Raw genomic sequence first — 18725 nt, forward strand, 5'->3', positions numbered from 1 at the left:
CTGTTTTCTCAATTCTTGTAGCATTCACCATGTCTTAACACTCCTATCTTTTTTTTATTATTATTCTTGGGTTTTACAATTCTGTGATCCAAGGAGACCCTAAAATTGGCCGAAAGCAAAGCAATGACCTTCTCATCTACTCCATTTCTTCTTGGGTATAATTTTAAAATGTGGGGCCATCTCCAACCTTTAACCGCGGAATCTCTGGACTAATAATTCAACTACACGCAGTCCGGGTTCACTCCGATTCAAATTCAAGCTAGACCTCAACCTTTCCTCCCCGACCAAACAGGCGAAGGGTTCTTTTCTCCGGCAGATGAAGCTGCACAGAACATTTGCTGAAGCTAGAAAGCGAGAGGTATATGCTCAGGAAATAGGAAAGACTTTCCAACAAGCCTAATAATGTTCCACAGGAAGCTCAAGCTGACAAACCTCTAGAAGCCCGATAGAACATTTGAGGTGGAGGGTTCTGAACCCAAAGTATACTGCTCAGTACTCTAGATCATCAAATCAGGAAAACTAATTACAAATTACGGCAGCCTGAAATGGCAAACTTCAGAGTTGCAGGATCTGGGCGATGATGGCGTGGACTTGTGCTGCCATGGCAATTGCAGCGAGGGCAAACAAACACAAAAGGCAGCAGCAGCCTCGATGGACACAGAAGAAGTAACCACAGGATGGATGGATCTCGGATTCCTTCCACACTCAAACCGCGTTACTTACTTAGCCGTTGGCAACTGAACGAGTATACTTAACTGACAAGACAAAGCTTTTGTTTTCTGATAGGGAGTGTGTTTGTTGACTGCAGGAAGACACGACGGACAGAGAAGGGGATCGTTTGTTCTGTCTGGGACGTGTACGAGACGCTGAAATTGGGTTGAGCCGTACTGAAAAGGACGCACGACGAATATCACAGCTCAAGACGTGTGTCCGACAAGACGTGTCTAGAAGGAAGCACGACGGAAGTAAGACCTTCAGCGCCGAGTGACAAGACATGATACTTGTTGTCACCGGAGTTCCATCGTTGATAAAAGGCAGGCAAAGTGACCAGACCCTTCTCTTTCTTTCTCAAGGCGATGATGAAGTTATCAACTGAATATTCCAGCCGCGTAATTCACGGTGTGACCGATTTGAAAGCTGACGCTGAAGTCGACGGCGGAATCGTAGAGTACTGTACTGGCTTGAGCCGGCGATCGACTTGCATTGGTCGTCTTCGCTGGATGCCAATCAAGTGCAGCAGCATAAGCGTGCGGTGCATCCATTTGATCGGGCATATGATATGAGTATCAGTATACTTAGCCGAGAAGAGAAGACGAGCCTTTTCCAATCTCGTCAACATGGCCGTTGACTATACGAGTACCATTTTTTGTAAGGAGTGTGTGTGTGTCTGGCTCGAAAGGGACTGTGTGTTGGTATGACTAATAAGTAATAACCACTCTCCCAATATTTCAGTCAGCATCACGCACACGTCCCTCGGTCTGTGTTGCCTCCATTCCATAATTTAAACTAAAACAACGACATGAATTATAAAACGGAACGAGTACCGTTGTTTTGCAGAAGGACATGCAAGGGCGAAAAGTTTCGGAACTCAGCATGTGAACCCTTCATTCCTCTCTTCCGAAGACGTTCGGTGATGGAGATATCAACGGGAGAATGGTAATAAAAACATTATACAAATCAAACATCACCCACTCATTTTTTTGGAAAAAAAAGTATTTTTGTCGTCAACCGGATTAGTCATCGTTGTGGTAGGTGATGCTTAAAATTAGCTTGCTCATCAAAAACGCACATAAAAATCCAAGAAGACTGAACAAATGCACATCTAACAACAATGTATTAATTTGTCTTAAAACTAATCTAAATAACAAACAATTTACACGGAACAAATGCAACATACAATGTCAGTTTATATTTATGGGCTCAAATAGCGCGCGGACGTTCAGTGGTTAGCTCTCCAGCGCGTACGGTGTGAAAGCTGGCAAAATTAATTAATATGCATGCAAAAAAGAAAGACTAGCATCATACGGCTCGTGATTAACCGTACCATAGCAGCCGGTAGCATGCATGCACATGTAAATTGTGCAGAAGCTATATAATTAAAATGCTTTAACTCTTAAAATGTGGACTCAATTTTAAATTTGTTTTCATCGACGAGATCTTCGAAATTAGATCCCATGTTGATATGTTTCGACAACTTTTCTTTTCATCTTAAAAGTTGCCATCTAATAATACATCAAGTTGCCACCCTGCATTATATCAAGTTGCCACCTTGTTAGCGACATACTACCACATGGTAACTTTATACAAAATAGAATGGTGATTTGTGCATTAGAGTTATCATCCTATAGTGTACGAAGTTAACAGTTTACGATCCTACAATATATGAAGTTAGCACCATGTTAGTTACCACATGGTAACTTCATACAAAATATGATGGCGATTTCTAGAGTTGCCATCATGTAATATATGAAATAACCATCCTAATTATATGAAGTTAGCATCATGTTAGTTACCATGTGGCAACTTTATAAAAAATAGGACGACGATTTATAGTGCATTAGAGTTGCCATCATATAATATATGAAATTACCGCCCCGAATATATGAAGTTAGCATCATGTTTGTTACCACGTGGCAACTTCATACTCCATCCGTCCCGAAATAAGTGATATGGATTTGCATAGATTCTTATACAAATCCGCATCACTTATCTTGGGACGGAAGGAGTACAAAATAGGACGGTGATTTGTGCATTAGAGTTGCCATACTATAATATATGAAGCTACCACCTTAATATATGAAGTTAGCACTATGTTAGTACACCCCTTGGAAACTTTATACAAAATAGGGTGGCGATTTGTGCATTAGAGTTGCCGTCCTATAATATATGAAGCTACAACCTTAATATATGAAGTTAGCACTGTGTTAGTTACCACGTGGTAACTTTATACAAAATAGGATGGTGATTTGTGTATTAGAGTGGAAATTAAAATTTGTCAAGTATTCATCAGAAACCAACGGTGAAAAAGAATCTTAAAAGGTGACAGACAATTTGACCGAAAGAAGATTTTAATTTTCCAAATTCTACTTTATGTCTTTCACTGGTGTGCACATATCAATCCTCTCTTTCTTCGTGTGTGGTCTTAGCAAATTCTGACACTGCAACTCACATGCACATGCACACAGTCAATCCGTTCCAAGCATGGAGAGGTGACAGCAGCATCATGCAGCTCCACTTGATCAGAGATGAACGAGCGGGGAAGGCTGGACGCTCGAGATTGGGTCGCCCGCGAGGACTCCAGCGCGCACGTTCACTCGTTACAAATTCCGTATATTTATTGCACCATGTATTCTTAAAGGAGTGATAGATACTATAATTGACTTTCCAATCAAATTGATGCTTGTGTGTAATGCGATTAAAAAAAATTCAAGCTAAATTTGACGGAGTCACATGCGTTGTTATCGACTATGTGTATTTTAAAAAGTTGATAATAACTGATTTGTTCAACTGTTGCGAAAATAGATAGTTGACCTGCATGAAAATAAGAGTTGCATCAAAAAACTCTTCAACTGTATCACCACGATAGGTCTTGCTACCAAATCGAATAAAAAACACTTCATGAGTTGAGTTCTGGTTTAAAAATTGAGAAAACACACAAAGTTTACCGACGAATAACGTGTACAGAAGTTCAAGAAAAAAAACATTTAATAAACCGTGGTTAAAAGAACTGGAAAATGAACAAAATATTTTTTAATCATTTTTTCTTTCTTTGGCAACCTTCCCTCCCCTGGCTCATCTCGCCGCCGAAAGCCCCAACCCCGTCGCTCGTCTTCCTCTTCGAGCGATCGCCGCCGCCCTCCCGCTGCTGATCAGCGCCCCAGCCCCGTCGCTCCTTCGCTCGTCTTCCTCCTCATGCGAGCGCCTCCACCGCAGGTATCTATCTCCCGCTTCGATTCTCTCGCTCCCGACCGTTTCTCCTCCCGTCACCCCACGAACAGATCCCGCCCTAGCTCCCCGTTTCATCTCCTTAATCTTCCCCAATTCGTAACTGAGGCAAAAATCAAGGCCCTACTTGCTCTACCGGGTCCTCCGCCCTTGGTTTTTGTTGATGTGTTTGATTTGCGTGAAAAAAAAGGTCAAATGTCCCCTCAAAAGTCATGTTCATTCCATAGACCGCATTGCAAAATCTGGGTAGATCTGACCTGGTCAGTTTGGTTCTCGGCCTGTTGCGAATACAATTTTGTTGTACCCCTGTTCTGGTTGGGTACTAACTCTGCGCAAATTGATTGGAAACCATGGATTATGTTGAAGAAAGATAGAGATCTCGACCTATGAAGTAATTTGACTAAGGGTCCGTTCGGGCTCCCAACATCCCGAAATCTTGCTCCATGATCCTGGTTCCTCGCTCCACTTCTTGAAATACTGAATTTAGATTTTGTTGAGATATGTGTCGAATATGTGTACGGGTAGGCGGTTGGACTTGGAATTAGCGGAAGGTTAGGTGTTTGAGTTGGACACGTGTAACCCAGGCCTAATATATAAAGTCACCCCGGGTCAGCCTGGGCATTCGGTTTAACCGAACCGAACGGTTTGGTTCTACGGGTTTTTAGAAATTTCGGTTCTTCAAAAATCTTGACCGATCGGTTCCTGAAAAAATTGAGAACCGAAATATTTTAGGACCAAAAATTCGGTTCGGTTCTCGGTTATACCCGAACAAAACCGAGTCTATGAGTTGCAGCACGTGAGAACCCAAATTGCTCAAAAAAAGTCGCCATAGCGGGTCTGGTCCTCGCGCATAGAGGTACAGGCAGGGCTCACGGGCTCGGGATGCAAGAAACGAAGGAGAGCCGGAGAGGATGGTCAGCTTGCCGACTGTTAATGGAGGCGGTGATCGGGGCGCGAGCTGGCAAGGATTGGGAGGGAGATGGGGTCGTGGGGAGGCGGCGGCATGGCCGGCGGCTAGGGTTCCTGACTGGGAACAGAGAGAGCAAGCGATTGGGGTCTGGGGACAGGTAGGCGTACAGGCAGATCGATCAGCTCAATCGCTCGGCGCAATGGGGACTGGGGACTGCGCTCGTTTTTCTTTTTGGGCTTATGACTATTGGGCTTGGCCTAATGGGCTGCACAAGACGGAGGGAAAGGTTTTTCTTGTACCTGGGAGTCACGAGTCGGAGTCTCGAGGGAACACACGAGTTGACTTGAAGTGTGGGTATCGGTTATTCAGGTTTTTTCGGTTACCCGAGGGTGCTGACCGAATTAACCGAAAAAACTTCGGTTTTTTAAGAATGTTGACTGAAAATCTAAACGGTTCTTCGGTTTCGGTCCAATCAGTTCCGGTTTCCGGTTTTTTGGTCGTCGGTTTCGGTTTCTCGGTTTTTATGCCCACCCCTAACCGCGGGTAGCGCAAAGAGACTATTGTGACAGCATAATAGCAATAGGCTCGCAGGGGGAGCCGGCGCCCAGGGTGGCCGGTGTTGCGGTATTATGGGGGAGGAGCGCCCGTAGTCATGCCCCGGGGATGTAGACTTCGGCCGAACCTTGTTAACAAATATCGTGCCTCGGTGTCATCTTTGATCGTGCATCCGCCGAATTTCGTAACAGATTTCATTCGGCAACATTCAGCGTTCTGGAGTCTGGATTCCTTGAGCCAGCCTGGAAATCGAGCTCTGCAGCCCACGGGTACAAACCCTTCAATTTTTGGCCATACAGTTTTATTTACCCACCAATGCCACGGGTTCGCCCAGCCGCCTAACCTATCAATTATGGAAACACAATTAGTTGCACGTCAAAACTAATTTGGGAAGCATTCACTCTATTATAGAAACCTTCAATTGACTAAAAACTAATCTCACTAATTTGAAGTTACATTAGTTTTGGACAGTTTTCTGTTGCCAATATTTTTTTCGATATCAGTTATGCACGTACATGTATTAGTTTTGAGGTACTATTGGTTTTGTTAAACTTCAAACTGCTCTAGCCCAAATCGAGTAGGATATAGCAGCTGGTCACGGCACCCTGAGCACAACTCCTTGTGCGGCCCCCCTCCCCTGTGTGCAGGGCACGAACCGAGTAGGATATAGCAGCTGGTCACGGCACCCGAGCACAACTCTTTGTGCGCTCCCCCACCCACCCCCTCCCAGCACAGAGCACGTGCTCGGCTCCTTACCTCTCCATAAAACCAAACCACGGCGCAGGGGTGAGGACTTCTCCTTTCCGCAATAGGTTCCTCTGACCACCGACAAATCTCACCCATGGTTTTTTCCTCTGCCTCCCCTATGGAGGAGAAGAGCGGCGGCCTGGGCAGGCCCCCGCGCCGTGAGAAGAGGCGGATGTGCAACCCCGCTGCCTCGTCGGAGCCGAGCTCCATGGCCATGACATTGCAGGTACTAGTCTCGTGGGTACTACATACTTGTAGATCTGGCCATATTTTGTTTCTACCATGTACATCTGTTGCTGTCCAAGAACTGTTTTTGGTGACCCCTTTGTTTTGTGTCGAAGCAGTAGTGCAGTCTGGTTTGATTGATGAGATATAATTTGTGTTCTATTTCTCTGTATGAATTGTGTTTATAGTTTCCTCTTATGAACTTCGGTGCGTCAGTCGTGATTGAATTCTAGGGCAATGTTAGCTCAGTGGATCTGTGCAGTAATGAGATGCGAATTTGCGGAGGCGATTTGTTTGTTGCTGGTTCCCGGTGGTTGATGCGAAAACATTAGTCCAGCAAAATTCGCATGGATTAGAACTCTGGGGTTAAAAGTGGTGTGCAACTTCGATGCCCTAGCCGATTTGCATCAGTTCTAGCATGTCTTGGAATTGTGTGGTTCAAAATTATTGTGCAATTTGGATGGTTCGACTATTGGCATTTGTTCCCAAGTAATAATCGTTTGTGTTGATGTGTTTGTTTTGCGGAAAAAGGTCAAATGCCCCCCAATAGATCATGTTGATTGTATAAGTTGCAGACAAAATTTGGGTACATCTGACTCGATCAATTTGGTTCTTGGCCTATTGGGAATACAATGCTGTACTCCTGTTCTGTTTGGGTACTCCCCCTGCGCGAATTAATTGGAAGCACATCCAATCATGTTGTACCTTTTCCAGTTAAGTAAAATATTAATTCGGAACTTTCGACTATTCTTTCTTAGGACCTCTGCTCATCAAGGAGTTGTGAGGAGGATGGTGGCGGAACTGCAACTGTATACCCTTGAAAAGTTTCAACTTGATCAGCACAAAGCTCTCATTTCCGATCCCCTGCATTTATATTAATTATTAATTTTCTTGTCTCCTTTTCTTTCGTTTTATGGAACAGACCCATGGAAAGTGGAATCCATATGAATCACACAGACCTGAAATTGATGATGCTCCTGTTTTCACCCCAACTGAAGAGGTTTGTGGTCTATTCTCTTCACTACAAGAATTACGTTATGCGGTATGCTGTTTTGGATGACAGTATATGATCTTCTTTCACATCAGGAATTCGAAGATGTCATTGGGTACATTACTAGCATTTGTCCACTAGCAGAAAAGTATGGAATTTGTCGTATTGTTCCACCGCCTTCTTGGAGACCACTATGTCCTCTAAAGGAGAAGAGTTTCTGGCACTGTACAGAGTTCAATACCCGAGTTCAAGAAGTTGACAAGCTTCAAAACCGGGAGCCCACAAAGAAAAGAACACAACCTCGAGTTCAGAAGAAAAGAAAGCGAAGAAAGCGTCTGAGGTTTGGAATGTCTCGCAGGCGACCTAGCGCAAATGCCTCAGAAAGTGCTGACTCGGGAGAGAAATTTGGTTTTCAGTCGGGATCAGATTTCACACTAGAGGAATTTCAGAAATATGCAGACGAGTTTAAGCAGCAGTATTTTGGAATGAAGGGAAGTGATGAAATTTCTCTTTCTGAAATCAAGAACCGCAAAGAAATATGGCGACCATCAGTTGAGGAAATTGAGGGAGAATATTGGAGGATAGTAGTATGCCCTGATGATGAAGTCGAGGTACTCCGATTGCTTATATGTTGATTTTGTTATTATTAGGATTTTACTTTGTACTGATGGTTCTTTGACTAGGTGGATTATGGGGCTGACTTGGATACTGCAACATTTAGTAGTGGATTCAATAAATTGTCTCTGTCAGATGCAAATAAGCAAGATCCATATTGTTTATCTTGTTGGAACTTGAATAATCTGCGACGGCAGCATGGGTCTGTTCTTTCATTTGAAACGGAGGATATATCTGGAGTTGTAGTCCCTTGGCTTTATGTTGGGATGTGTTTCTCATCATTCTGCTGGGTAAGATTATTTGTTCTTCTATTTGTCATCCATGGTGTGAAGATAATAGTATAATGATTCTAAACTTTTGTACTTGAACCGTGAAGTTATATGGTCGCATTAGACCTTGCTCATCGAATGCATATTTAGTATTGCTGTCTTATCTTTTGTGCCATGCAATCCTTTTGGTGTGTTCCTTGAGATCATAGTTTTATATAAAAAGAAGTGATAACTGTTGTTTATGGCACATGTTCTCATATAGTCATATATCTTTGTTATTAACGTGGTTGCAGCATGTGGAAGATCATTTCCTTTATTCTCTGAATTACATGCATTTTGGTGAACAAAAAGTATGGTATGGTGTTCGCGGTGATGACGCAGTGAAGCTGGAAGAAGCTATGAAAAGGAACTTACCAAGACTATTCGAAGATCAGCCAGATCTCCTGCATGAACTGGTAACATCTTTATGATCTGTAATAACCTAGTCATTCTGATAACCTGAACTCATTGTTTGCAAAGTAACCTAGTTAAGTGCATTTTGGAAGAGATGGTGAACTAGAAATCTTTCAAAATTTCAAATATAACATTATGCCCTTTCCTTCCGCAGTGGTACTTTATTTGGTTCAGTGTCTGATTTTAATCATAATATTTACTATTAGAATTAACTACTCCCTCCGATCCATAACAAGTGTCTCAGCTTTAGTACAACTTTGTACTAACTTAAATCTGAGACACTTATTATGGATTGGAAGGAGTATTTTACTGCTAATCTCCACCAGCATGTAACATAATATTTTCATAACTTCATATGCTAACAACTCCTCTTGGTGCATTATACAATTATATATTTGCATGTTCACCCATTTCATTCTGAATTTTCCTTGTGCAGGTCACACAGTTATCCCCTTCTGTTCTAAAATCAGAAGGAATCCCTGTTTACCGTGTTGTTCAGAATCCTGGCGAGTTTGTTTTGACACTACCGCGAGCGTATCATTCTGGGTTCAACTGTGGGTTCAACTGTGCAGAGGCAGTAAATGTTGCTCCTGTGGATTGGCTGCCCCATGGACAGTGTGCAGTCGAGCTCTACAGAGAGCAGCGGCGCAAGACATCAATATCGCATGATAAGTTATTACTAAAAACTGCTCAAAGAGCTCTCAGACAACTTTGGATAAACCTTGGCAACTGCAGGTGTGGTCAGACAGAGTATGTATGGCTGGATACCTGTGGAAAGAATGGAATGCTGACAAGTGCAGTTAAGGTACTTCTTAATTTAGGCATTTATTATTTGTCAGTTTTCACTAAAAGAAAGTAGTTATTACTTATACTTTTGGTTCCATTATTTCAGACAAGGGTCAAAATGGAAGGTGCAGCACGGGAAACGAATGCTGTTTTGCAATACAAGAAGATGGATCAGGATTATGATTCAACAGACCGGGAATGCTTTTCATGCTTTTATGATCTCCATTTATCTGCTGTCAGTTGCAAATGCTCACCAGACCGTTTTGCTTGCTTAAACCATGCAAATCTTCTATGTTCATGTGAAATTGGCAGAATTTTTTTGTTATATCGATACAGCATGGAGGAGCTAAATGCTCTTGTTGCAGCTCTGGAGGGAGATTCAGCTGCACTGTACCAGTGGATACAGTTCGATCAAGACTTTGTTAGCCAATCTGGTTCTATGCAGCAGAACAATATGGACTTCAGTAAAAGCAAAGAGTTATGTGAATCAGCAACTGATCTGAACATTGGTTGTGGCTTTGATGACTGTCATGACCTTGATAAGACAGGACAGCAGAAAGAAAAGAAAGTCCAGAATAAATGTGCTGATGTGAACATGGAAAATAAATCTAGTCCTAGAATAAAAAATGTGCTAGTACGTAGTTCTGACACATCAAATGCAGCATGTTTCTCAATCTCTTCATGTACAGCTTCAGAAAAGCATGACAAGGACAAAATAGCTATCGATTCTGAGTCTATTGTGACAAGAATTAACCCACCTGTTTCAAATTCCCAATTCTCACAGTCCTCCAAGTGTTTATCTGAGTTGTCATGTCCAAAAGGAAATTCTACCCCAAGTTCAAAAACTACTAAGAAACTGTTCGGTGTTGATATTGGATGCAATATGACCAAGACTTCAGATGCCCAGGTAAGTCAACTGGTCAAGCCTTCTACAAGCCAGCCTGATGAAGTCTCCAGGCCAACGATATTATGGAGTACGGTTGAGCCACTTGAATATGGTACAGTGATGGTAGGCAAAAACTGGTGCAACCATCAAGCTATCTTCCCAAAAGGTACATGCACTAAATATTGCGATCAGTATTTTCATTGTAAATAAAAATGTTAAATTAAGAGGAAATGGCATCGTCACAGGGTTTAGGAGTCGAGTTACATTTCACAGTGTACTCGATCCAACAAAGACATGTGGCTACATTTCAGAAGTTCTTGATGCTGGACTTTTTGGACCATTGTTTAAGGTATACGTGAATCTAAATGCCTCCTATTTTAAGTCTTGATCTCTTCTGCTTTCTTCTGACAATGATGGCTTCCTTCCCAAACTAATCACAGGTGACTGTCGAGGACCTTCCTGAGATTTCTTTTACTCACACTTCTCCAATGGAATGCTGGAACAGTGTGAGAGACAGAGTGAATGAAGAAATAGAAAAGCAGCATGTGGTTGGAAAATCTGGCGGATGTGCTATATTATCCACCAATTCTGTAAATGGGCTTGAAATGTTTGGTTTCTCTTTCCCACCAATCATTCAGGTAGATTTTTGAGAGATGCATAACTCGGTTTTTCTGAGATGATCACTTTGGCGCATCAGGTTATTGAATTTACTAAGATTTTTTTTGCTGTTCCACAGGCAATCGAGGCTCTAGATCCCTATCACAGGTTCTTGGAATATTGGTTGTCGAAGCATATGCCTCCTGTGAAAGAACTCCCTTCAGGGTCTGTGATGGCTGAAGCGGTTAATGGCATGAATAATTCCCCTATAAGGTTGCCTGGGGTTGATATTACCAGTAATGAGTCAGAACACTCAAGTTTCCGCCATAAGTCCTGTGCTGAGGAGGTTAAACTCGATAGGCTGCTTAAGAAGGCTAAACTACCAGAAGAACCAGAATTAATTGACACAAACAAAGTATTCAGCAGCCGAGAGCATAGCAGTAGCAACTGGAGTGGCAGTCGCCACTCTGCAGGATGAGTCGAAGATAAATAGTGCCTTGGATAGGTGAATCATTTTTAATAAGTCATGTTAGAAAGATTCCCTAGGGAACCATTAGAATTGAACTAGAGTCACCATTGATTTGCATCCTTGTAGACTTGCATTACCTGATCTTCCATTAAGCCTAGCATGACCCCAATTTATTCTAACTCGATGGCAACAAGTCGTTGTGTTTTCTAGTCTGTCCTGATTAGCCTGGTTCATCGTAACCAATGTAACAAGTTGATCATTCGTTTATCAAAAGTTTACATGTACATAACCTTGTTGCTGGAAATTGAAAAAGAAATGAAGAAATTATTTTTCATTGTATGGTGCATTATATTACTGCCAATTTGTGTGGGACTGGTAAAAAAAATTCATCATATAATGGATTGGCACTTGGTGGATCTGACCTCATTTTCGCAGCTAACATGGGAAGCAATTATGTTTTGTCCTTAATAATGGCGATGAATATATTGTACCCGTGATTTCCATAACATACGGTTGATAACTTGGTAGATTGTCAATTGTGGCCTGAGGTGCTGTTCTAAAACTCCATTTAAATTCTACAGGCAATTGAGAAGGAAGGAGCTTGCTGGAGATGTGCTAAACTATTTAAAGGAAAACTCGGTAGATTGGTCCTAGGGCTTGTAGCTGCCTTGCAGCAAAACTACTTCGATGATATGCCTTCCTTGAGCATATTCTAAAAAAAAACCATTTAAATACGTAGGAATGCAAAATGTCATCCAACACGTGACCGTACATGTGCTGGCTGGGCGAGCTGCAGAACATAGCAAAGCAAGCCAACCAGGTAAGAGACTCTATGGAAATCCGTAATTTGAAACTATTTTATTTCTCGAACCGCTCACTCAAATTACGATCTGTAATCATTATCAGTTTTGTTTTGCGACAAAAAAAAATTGCCTTGAAAGTTATCGTATGTCAGTTTGATTGGTTTATTAGAGATAAGTAGCTTGTTTTGGTTCTGGAAACGTCAACCCTGAACATTTTAGAACCTGCATATAGGTGTAATCAATAATATAGACACTACAACTTAAATTCCGCTAGCTGCTTTTAACGTTTTCCAAAAGAATTTACCACCGAAGTGGTGATGCAAGACTAAATTGGCGACGGGTTGCAAAGTTCCTGTTCAAGGGCCTTTTTTGCAAAATTTTCACAGGCCGACGGGACTTCGTCTAGCTGCCACGTATTTAATTCTGACTAATTAGACTAAAATGCTCCAAAGCTGAGCTTTATTCAACGACTTTGATGTGACTTTTGGTTGCAACGGACGGAGTATATATCTTTGTTGTCGTTCATTTGCCTTTCTGTAACCACGAGCAACGGCAATGGTCCGGCAAGCTTCCCTGCACGGTGCAACTTGGCAAAGGGCAGGCCACCGAATCCCACCGCACTGCTACGCCGTGCCGTGCCCAGTAGCCAACCAATAGAAGACCGTGCAGGATTCCTCGGCTTCGTACGGACAAGCACGTTGCAATGTCGGGGGTCCCTTAAAAAACTTTCCACAACAAACCAGTCAACGAAGTCAGCCATGGAACACCGTTGTAATTGTAACGCTCTAGTATCATCAGATTCATTAGAGGTAGCCCTACTACTGCTAGCACCATTTACAGACAATTGCTAAGCCTGACACTATCCAGCCACGGATCGGGTCCAGTTCAAGGTCATGTCAGTGCATCTGCAGACGAGTGCCACAACCATTTGCGCAATCTTTCCCACGTCAAGGCCGGCAAACAAGAAAAAACGGCACTTTGCACGGCGCAGCATTCACCAGACATGGAACAGGGGGCTCAAAACATGAACTACTACAAACAAAAAGGGGGAGAGATCCTGAAAGGAAGCGATGAGCATCCAACAATGTCTTCTCTTTCGTATATCTCTCTCCAAACGACTCAGGGCTGGAGTCACAAAGGTCAAAAAGGGGCCACTGGCAGCTTCATGGTTAATGATGTCACGGTGCTGGCTCGGACTCGTGTAATATGTGTCGTCCTATGAACAAAACAACCTCTTCTGCACGAACAATGGGGGTGAGGATTAGTTAGTTCAGTTTGGAATCCACTTCTCATGGTAATAATACCATGCTACTTCTCATGGTAATAATACCATGCTAGTTCAGAAATGCTACCACCGGGTTCAAACAAAGTAGAAACGTCAGTGAACTGGTCGAATATGGCATACCCTGACTCTCGAGGACTCCTGTACAGCTTCCAGTCTCTCCACCAACGACTGCTGCTTAGCCAGCGTAGAGTGCAGTACCTGGTGAAATGAAATTACCAGGGCTTTTAGCACCAATTGCATGCAGAATCATACCAGGAAAATACAAGGGATAGGTTACACAGCATATCTTCGCTACATATGTTTGTGAAAATGTTGGTTCAGTCAAATGCACATATGTTCAGTCAAATGTTGGTGAAATGAAATGACAAAGTGTTCATTAAAAACCGTATATGCTAATGTGAGGCTTACTCTTTTGGTCCTCTCCAGGTCAGCCTCAATGGATCTGATGCGCTCAAACGAGTTCTGTAGTATTTGCTCTTTGTCCTCGGGAATCTCTGGTGGTTTGCTGGCAAGTTGGTTGCACAAAGATTCAAGATTTTCGATACGCTGTAAGCAGGCAATCATATCATCGTCGCTTATAGTTCGAGGCTGTGGCTTCTCTGCAGCTGGGACTGGTTCGGGAAAAGGATGCGCCTGTTCAAGCCTCCTCTGTGGTGCACAGATGAAAAGGCGGAAGAAAGAGAATAGCTTGATCAAGGCTGTGAGCACAACTTTGACAAAATTTTCCAAGCCTCTTGGGAGAATTGTACCATCCAGATTGCCAGCATTGTTCCCTGCCATCAATAGAACCACAAACAAAATCAACGTCAAAAAAAAATAATCACAAGCGCCATAGCGCCACCGAAGTAGCAGTTAACTTGAGAGCTAGGTGCGGTCTTTTGCTTTTACCATAATAATGCACAACAAATGTTGATGGGGAGGAAGGAACCGTAAAAGATTATTTCTAGATGTGATGAAAACAAACAAATATGTAAACAAAATGTCTAAAACATCTCATTTGCAATTAAGCAGGCTATATGACTGTCTGCATCACTTATCAATTCCGCTTTTCGGTGAGCAGTAACACATGGAAGTAAATATACTATGGAGAAGTCAAACACTCATAAAATCGACAAACAATTTACTGTGCAAGACATTAAATGAAACAGTCCTCTGTGAGGACATTACACAGAGCAACAGTTCCTGACAGGTATACCACATGACCTGTACTTCATTCCTTCTGGTCAGAATTTAAGGGTGATTTATGCCCCTTGTCATCCTAGCATTGCGATATCAGCCCTGTTGTTTTAAATCAATGGATGTATTCCATGCAGTGAGATATGAAGAAGTCCTACGAACAATGCAGCACTAGATTTTAAAGAAACTAAAGTTAATTCGGTGAAGTAGACAATTTCAAGTTTTCGTTATTCTGAGGCCAAAGCAACAGCCAAGGAAGCTGCTGAAAAATTGGTGGTACAGAGTTTTGTAACCAAATGCAAGGAACAGATGGTACCTAAATCCTGATGATTTCCATTGGTGGAAGATTGCCTGTTATCAACTCGTCGCTTTGGCACACTTTCAGTAGTTTGTCGCGCTCCCCTGCCGGTTTCAAGAGAAATATCCAGGAAATTCTGATCATCGCAGATAAAGTAAGTTAAAGAATCTATGCCTTTTACCTGCAGCAAGTATAATTAACAGAACGTATGATGCAAAGAATTCAAGGTAATCGCAATCGTAAGGAAAAGGTAAGAAAGAGCAAAGCACTGAACTCACTTCCTCATGGACTGGAGTGAGGCAACCATATTCAGTGCCTTTAGGAACAAATGATGAGCCCAAGTCATCAACATCTGAACCTGATTCAGCATTCGACGTGTCGCTAATCATGCCCTGCCACTGGAAACAATGCATATAAAAGTTTTAGAACATAATGAGAAGCAGCAATCGGCTAGATGTACAGCTGGGGTAGAATGCAAAGTGTTATTCCAGAATCTTACCTTTAACTGTTCTAACCGAAGAGAAGAATTGCTTTGTTCTTCACCATCGGAAATTGGCTTTATATCCCTTGCACAACCAGCCTCCAAATTGTGTATCAGCTGCCAACAGAATATGTACAAGTAATTTTACAAAATATACTCAAATTGCAATAGAAAAACATGTGCACATTTTCAGATAACTACAGGCCGAAATACTACCTTCAAAATAAAAGGATCATTCCATGGCCCCTTGTTCGACCCAAGACAGCCACCCTTATCAGCACATGAGCATGAACCACCAAGGAACTCTGGCAACTCACTGTGAGAAGCACAACTATTGTCAAAATGTTCTAGAATGTAAAAAGTACAGACTGAAGCATGTATCTCAAGCTCTCAACAGATGAGCGCATGTGAATTAAGTAAAAATGATTTGTCTCAGACCAACCTTGGGTCAATTACTTCAAGAAGTCTACTCTGGTAGTTGGAACCGAGAACCTACATCGAAGGAAAAAAATATAGTCACTTGCTGATGGATTAAAATTGTACTAACAAATAATCTATATAGCTTACATGAATCTTTGATGAAGTTTTTGGGTCAAGGAAGCCCTTCACACTGTTCCAGATCAACTTGAACCCACTGCCTCCATTCACAACAAACATTTGATGCAACGTCTGCGGTATGATACATTTTATTAGAATGGTTGATTCACTATGATAAAATACTAAACCGACGTATCAACTCTGACTCAAAATTACTACCTCAGGATAATAGTCACTGTCGATCTTCTGCATTCGGTGTACAAGCTCCCTTGCAATCTTGGAGAAATTCTTAAAACCCTGCATACAGCAAACAAATTTTAGAAAAACAATCGAGGAAACATGCAAAAAGACAGAACAGGATATACAGGCAAAGTCCTAGAAGGATCATTCACATACCACACCCTGGACATCCAAGATTGTGGTAGTGGAGTCAATGTGCCTCTTGGCAGCCAATGTGCAGGCAGGGAACCTCTCCCTGAAGGCCCTCTCAAACTCCTGAACATGGTACTTGATGTACCTCTCCACAGAGGTAATCTGCATGAGCTTGTTGGGGTCGACCTTTCCGAGCCTCTCGATGTAAACTGGGCGGCCCTCTCGGTCGACGCCATGGTAGCCCTGTGGGTAGTAGCACAGTACCTCATCCAGTTCATGAAACTCAAAATCCTGACCACATAGAAGTGCTTAAAATGTTAGCCATTAAGCAAAGATAACAATTTGAGACCAACAGCTCACATGTTAGTGTGATCACCTCAAGGATTGTGTCAACGTCAAACTCTTTCCTCCATCTTAGCATGTCTCCCCACATCTGCATTGCCTTCTCGGTGTCAAACTTCCTGGCTTTCAAGAACCTGCATCAAACATTCACGTGGCAAGTTTCAGATCCTGGCATTTCACAACGGTATAATGGAAATAACAGGAAAAATACAGACAAAAGGGAATAGTTTTCTTGCCCAGACCTTAGAATCATGTGGTAGTCATCGTGCTTTTCGGGGAGGAGCCCGTGCGCGGCGAGACAGTCGCGGAAGGCGGCGACGGCGCGCTCCTCCTCGGCGTCACGGACGTCCTCGATGGAGATGGCCGCCGGGAAGCGGAAGTCGACGCGCCGCCTGCCGCGCTTCTTGAGCGCGTGGATGGCCTTCCGCCGCAGCGACCCGATTTTCCGGCGTCGGCGCTCGTCCTCCGAGTTGCCGTCGCACAGCGATATCTCGACATCGTCCGCATGGATCACTGCAGAGAGGGGCGCCTCACGCACACTACTCGAGAAGAAAACAAGACGACGCAGAACACTGGAGTACGAGAACTCTCGCCCTTACCTGACATTCTCTCCTCCAAATTCGGGTCCTTGTACGCCTCAGCGCTCGCGTTGGAATGGCCAATGTTGGTAATCTTCTTCTATATAACAGAGAAATTTTGCAAGGGTTAGCACTCGTTGCGATAACCAGAAACGAAGAACAAAAAAAGAACACACATTTGTTGTTGTGGCAGGCAGGAGTAAAAACTCTGCGCCACAGATCTGAGCAGCACAACAAGCGGAACAGAGGAACAGATATCGGGGCAAAAACGATTTGCAGTTTGCAGGACCAGAACGAGAACCTGCATTGGTTACTAAAAGCGTCGCAATAAATTCCACGCAGAGAAGAAGAAGCAGCAACAGCAGCGGCACCGCGGCATCACATTTATTTCATCCTAGGAACGCTCCTAAACCGAAGAATGGAAACAAAGAAAACAAAAGGAGAGAGAGGAAAAGGATCGAACCTGACGGGACAGCTCGAATCCTATACCACGAAAACGAGCAGAAGAACAAAACCCAAGAACCTAAAATCTCCCCTGCTAATCCCCCTAATCCACAGGCAGATCCAAAGCAAACAACGGGAACGGAAGAAACGGACTCCGGATCTCAGGCGAGGGAGAGGGGGAGCAAAGCGAAGGGAGTTAGTTTACATTTACGCCGATGCAACAAGGGAATCTTGTCTTGGGGCAGCAGCGGCAGAGAGATTGGAGCTTTCTTCTTTCCCTCCCTTCACTCCCACCACCTCCTGCCTTCTCTCTTCCTTTGCTCCGTCTAGTACTGGTAAAACTGGAGAGTGGCTGGCTGGCTGGCTGGCTGCTGGAATTCCTCCCATATATTCGTATTTTTACCCGGAGCTACTACACCGTATCAGACGGTAGGCCCTGTACGTATAAATGTACGGGAGGTTAGAGATGGGAGGGAGCTAGGCAGGGGGCCTACGAAATGGTCATTCTGCCGAGAAATGTGGCACGTAGCTCTCGGGGTTGGATGGATCTGGTGGACCATTTCTTCGGGTACATTTTTGACTTTACGATCGATGCAATATCCCCTTCCATTAATGCTTTTAAGATCCGTGCAAAAAAAGACGTTACTCCCTACTGCTAATCGCCTGCCCTTTTTTTTAGATATAATCGATGGCCTGCTCTTTTTTTTAGATACAAATAAATCGCCTACCGTTTGTTTAGATACAATCAATTGCCTGCCATTTAGTGCCCGGAGCATTGAGAGTGTCTAATTAAAAACTTTGAATGAGATTCTTTTTATTTATCAGTAAAAAAAACTTTGAATGAGTCGGTGGATTTCTCTACTCCCTCCGTCCAACAAAAAATGTCTCGAATTTGTTAAAATTTGAATGTATCTAGACATGACTTAGTGTATAAATGCATTCAAATTTAATTAAAGTTGAG

At 43.0% G+C, this 18725-nt stretch overlaps 2 protein-coding genes across 6 annotated transcripts; one reads left to right on the plus strand and one right to left on the minus strand.

Moving 5' to 3' along the window:
* The first annotated feature begins 3761 nt into the window (after positions 1 to 3761).
* On the plus strand, positions 3762 to 11783 carry LOC100826668 (lysine-specific demethylase JMJ18). 3 transcript variants are annotated; one of them, XM_014901437.2, is made up of 12 exons: positions 3762 to 3933; positions 6282 to 6383; positions 7141 to 7191; positions 7305 to 7382; positions 7469 to 7984; positions 8057 to 8278; positions 8551 to 8712; positions 9147 to 9515; positions 9603 to 10548; positions 10628 to 10731; positions 10823 to 11020; positions 11119 to 11783. In XM_014901437.2, the coding sequence occupies exons 1-12, from the start codon at positions 3913 to 3915 to the stop codon at positions 11455 to 11457; spliced, it is 3108 nt and encodes a 1035-aa protein (XP_014756923.1). In that variant the 5' UTR covers positions 3762 to 3912; the 3' UTR covers positions 11458 to 11783. The 3 variants fall into 3 exon arrangements, with proteins under 3 accessions (XP_014756923.1, XP_010235273.1, XP_010235272.1); XM_010236971.3 differs by lacking the exon at positions 6282 to 6383; XM_010236970.3 differs by lacking the exon at positions 3762 to 3933 and having other exon boundaries at positions 6237 to 6383.
* Positions 11784 to 13003: 1220 nt separating this feature from the next.
* Positions 13004 to 18171, minus strand: LOC100826980 (phosphatidylinositol/phosphatidylcholine transfer protein SFH8). 3 transcript variants are annotated; one of them, XM_010236973.3, is made up of 15 exons: positions 17970 to 18171; positions 17342 to 17420; positions 16985 to 17255; positions 16777 to 16876; positions 16425 to 16691; positions 16248 to 16325; positions 16059 to 16160; positions 15934 to 15983; positions 15708 to 15807; positions 15510 to 15608; positions 15289 to 15408; positions 15029 to 15191; positions 13945 to 14309; positions 13657 to 13734; positions 13004 to 13488 (listed from the first exon to the last, which is right to left on the minus strand). In XM_010236973.3, exons 2-15 carry the CDS (start codon positions 17346 to 17348, stop codon positions 13468 to 13470), a joined length of 1821 nt encoding a protein of 606 aa, XP_010235275.1. In that variant the 5' UTR covers positions 17349 to 17420; positions 17970 to 18171; the 3' UTR covers positions 13004 to 13467. The 3 variants fall into 3 exon arrangements, with proteins under 3 accessions (XP_010235275.1, XP_010235277.1, XP_010235276.1); XM_010236975.3 differs by having other exon boundaries at positions 15029 to 15146; positions 17970 to 18150; XM_010236974.2 differs by lacking the exon at positions 17970 to 18171 and adding an exon at positions 17784 to 17969.
* Between the last annotated feature and the right edge of the window lie 554 nt (positions 18172 to 18725).

This window comes from Brachypodium distachyon, chromosome 3 (genome assembly GCF_000005505.3).
Source record: "Brachypodium distachyon strain Bd21 chromosome 3, Brachypodium_distachyon_v3.0, whole genome shotgun sequence".
In the NCBI taxonomy this organism is placed as follows: Eukaryota; Viridiplantae; Streptophyta; class Magnoliopsida; order Poales; family Poaceae; genus Brachypodium; species Brachypodium distachyon.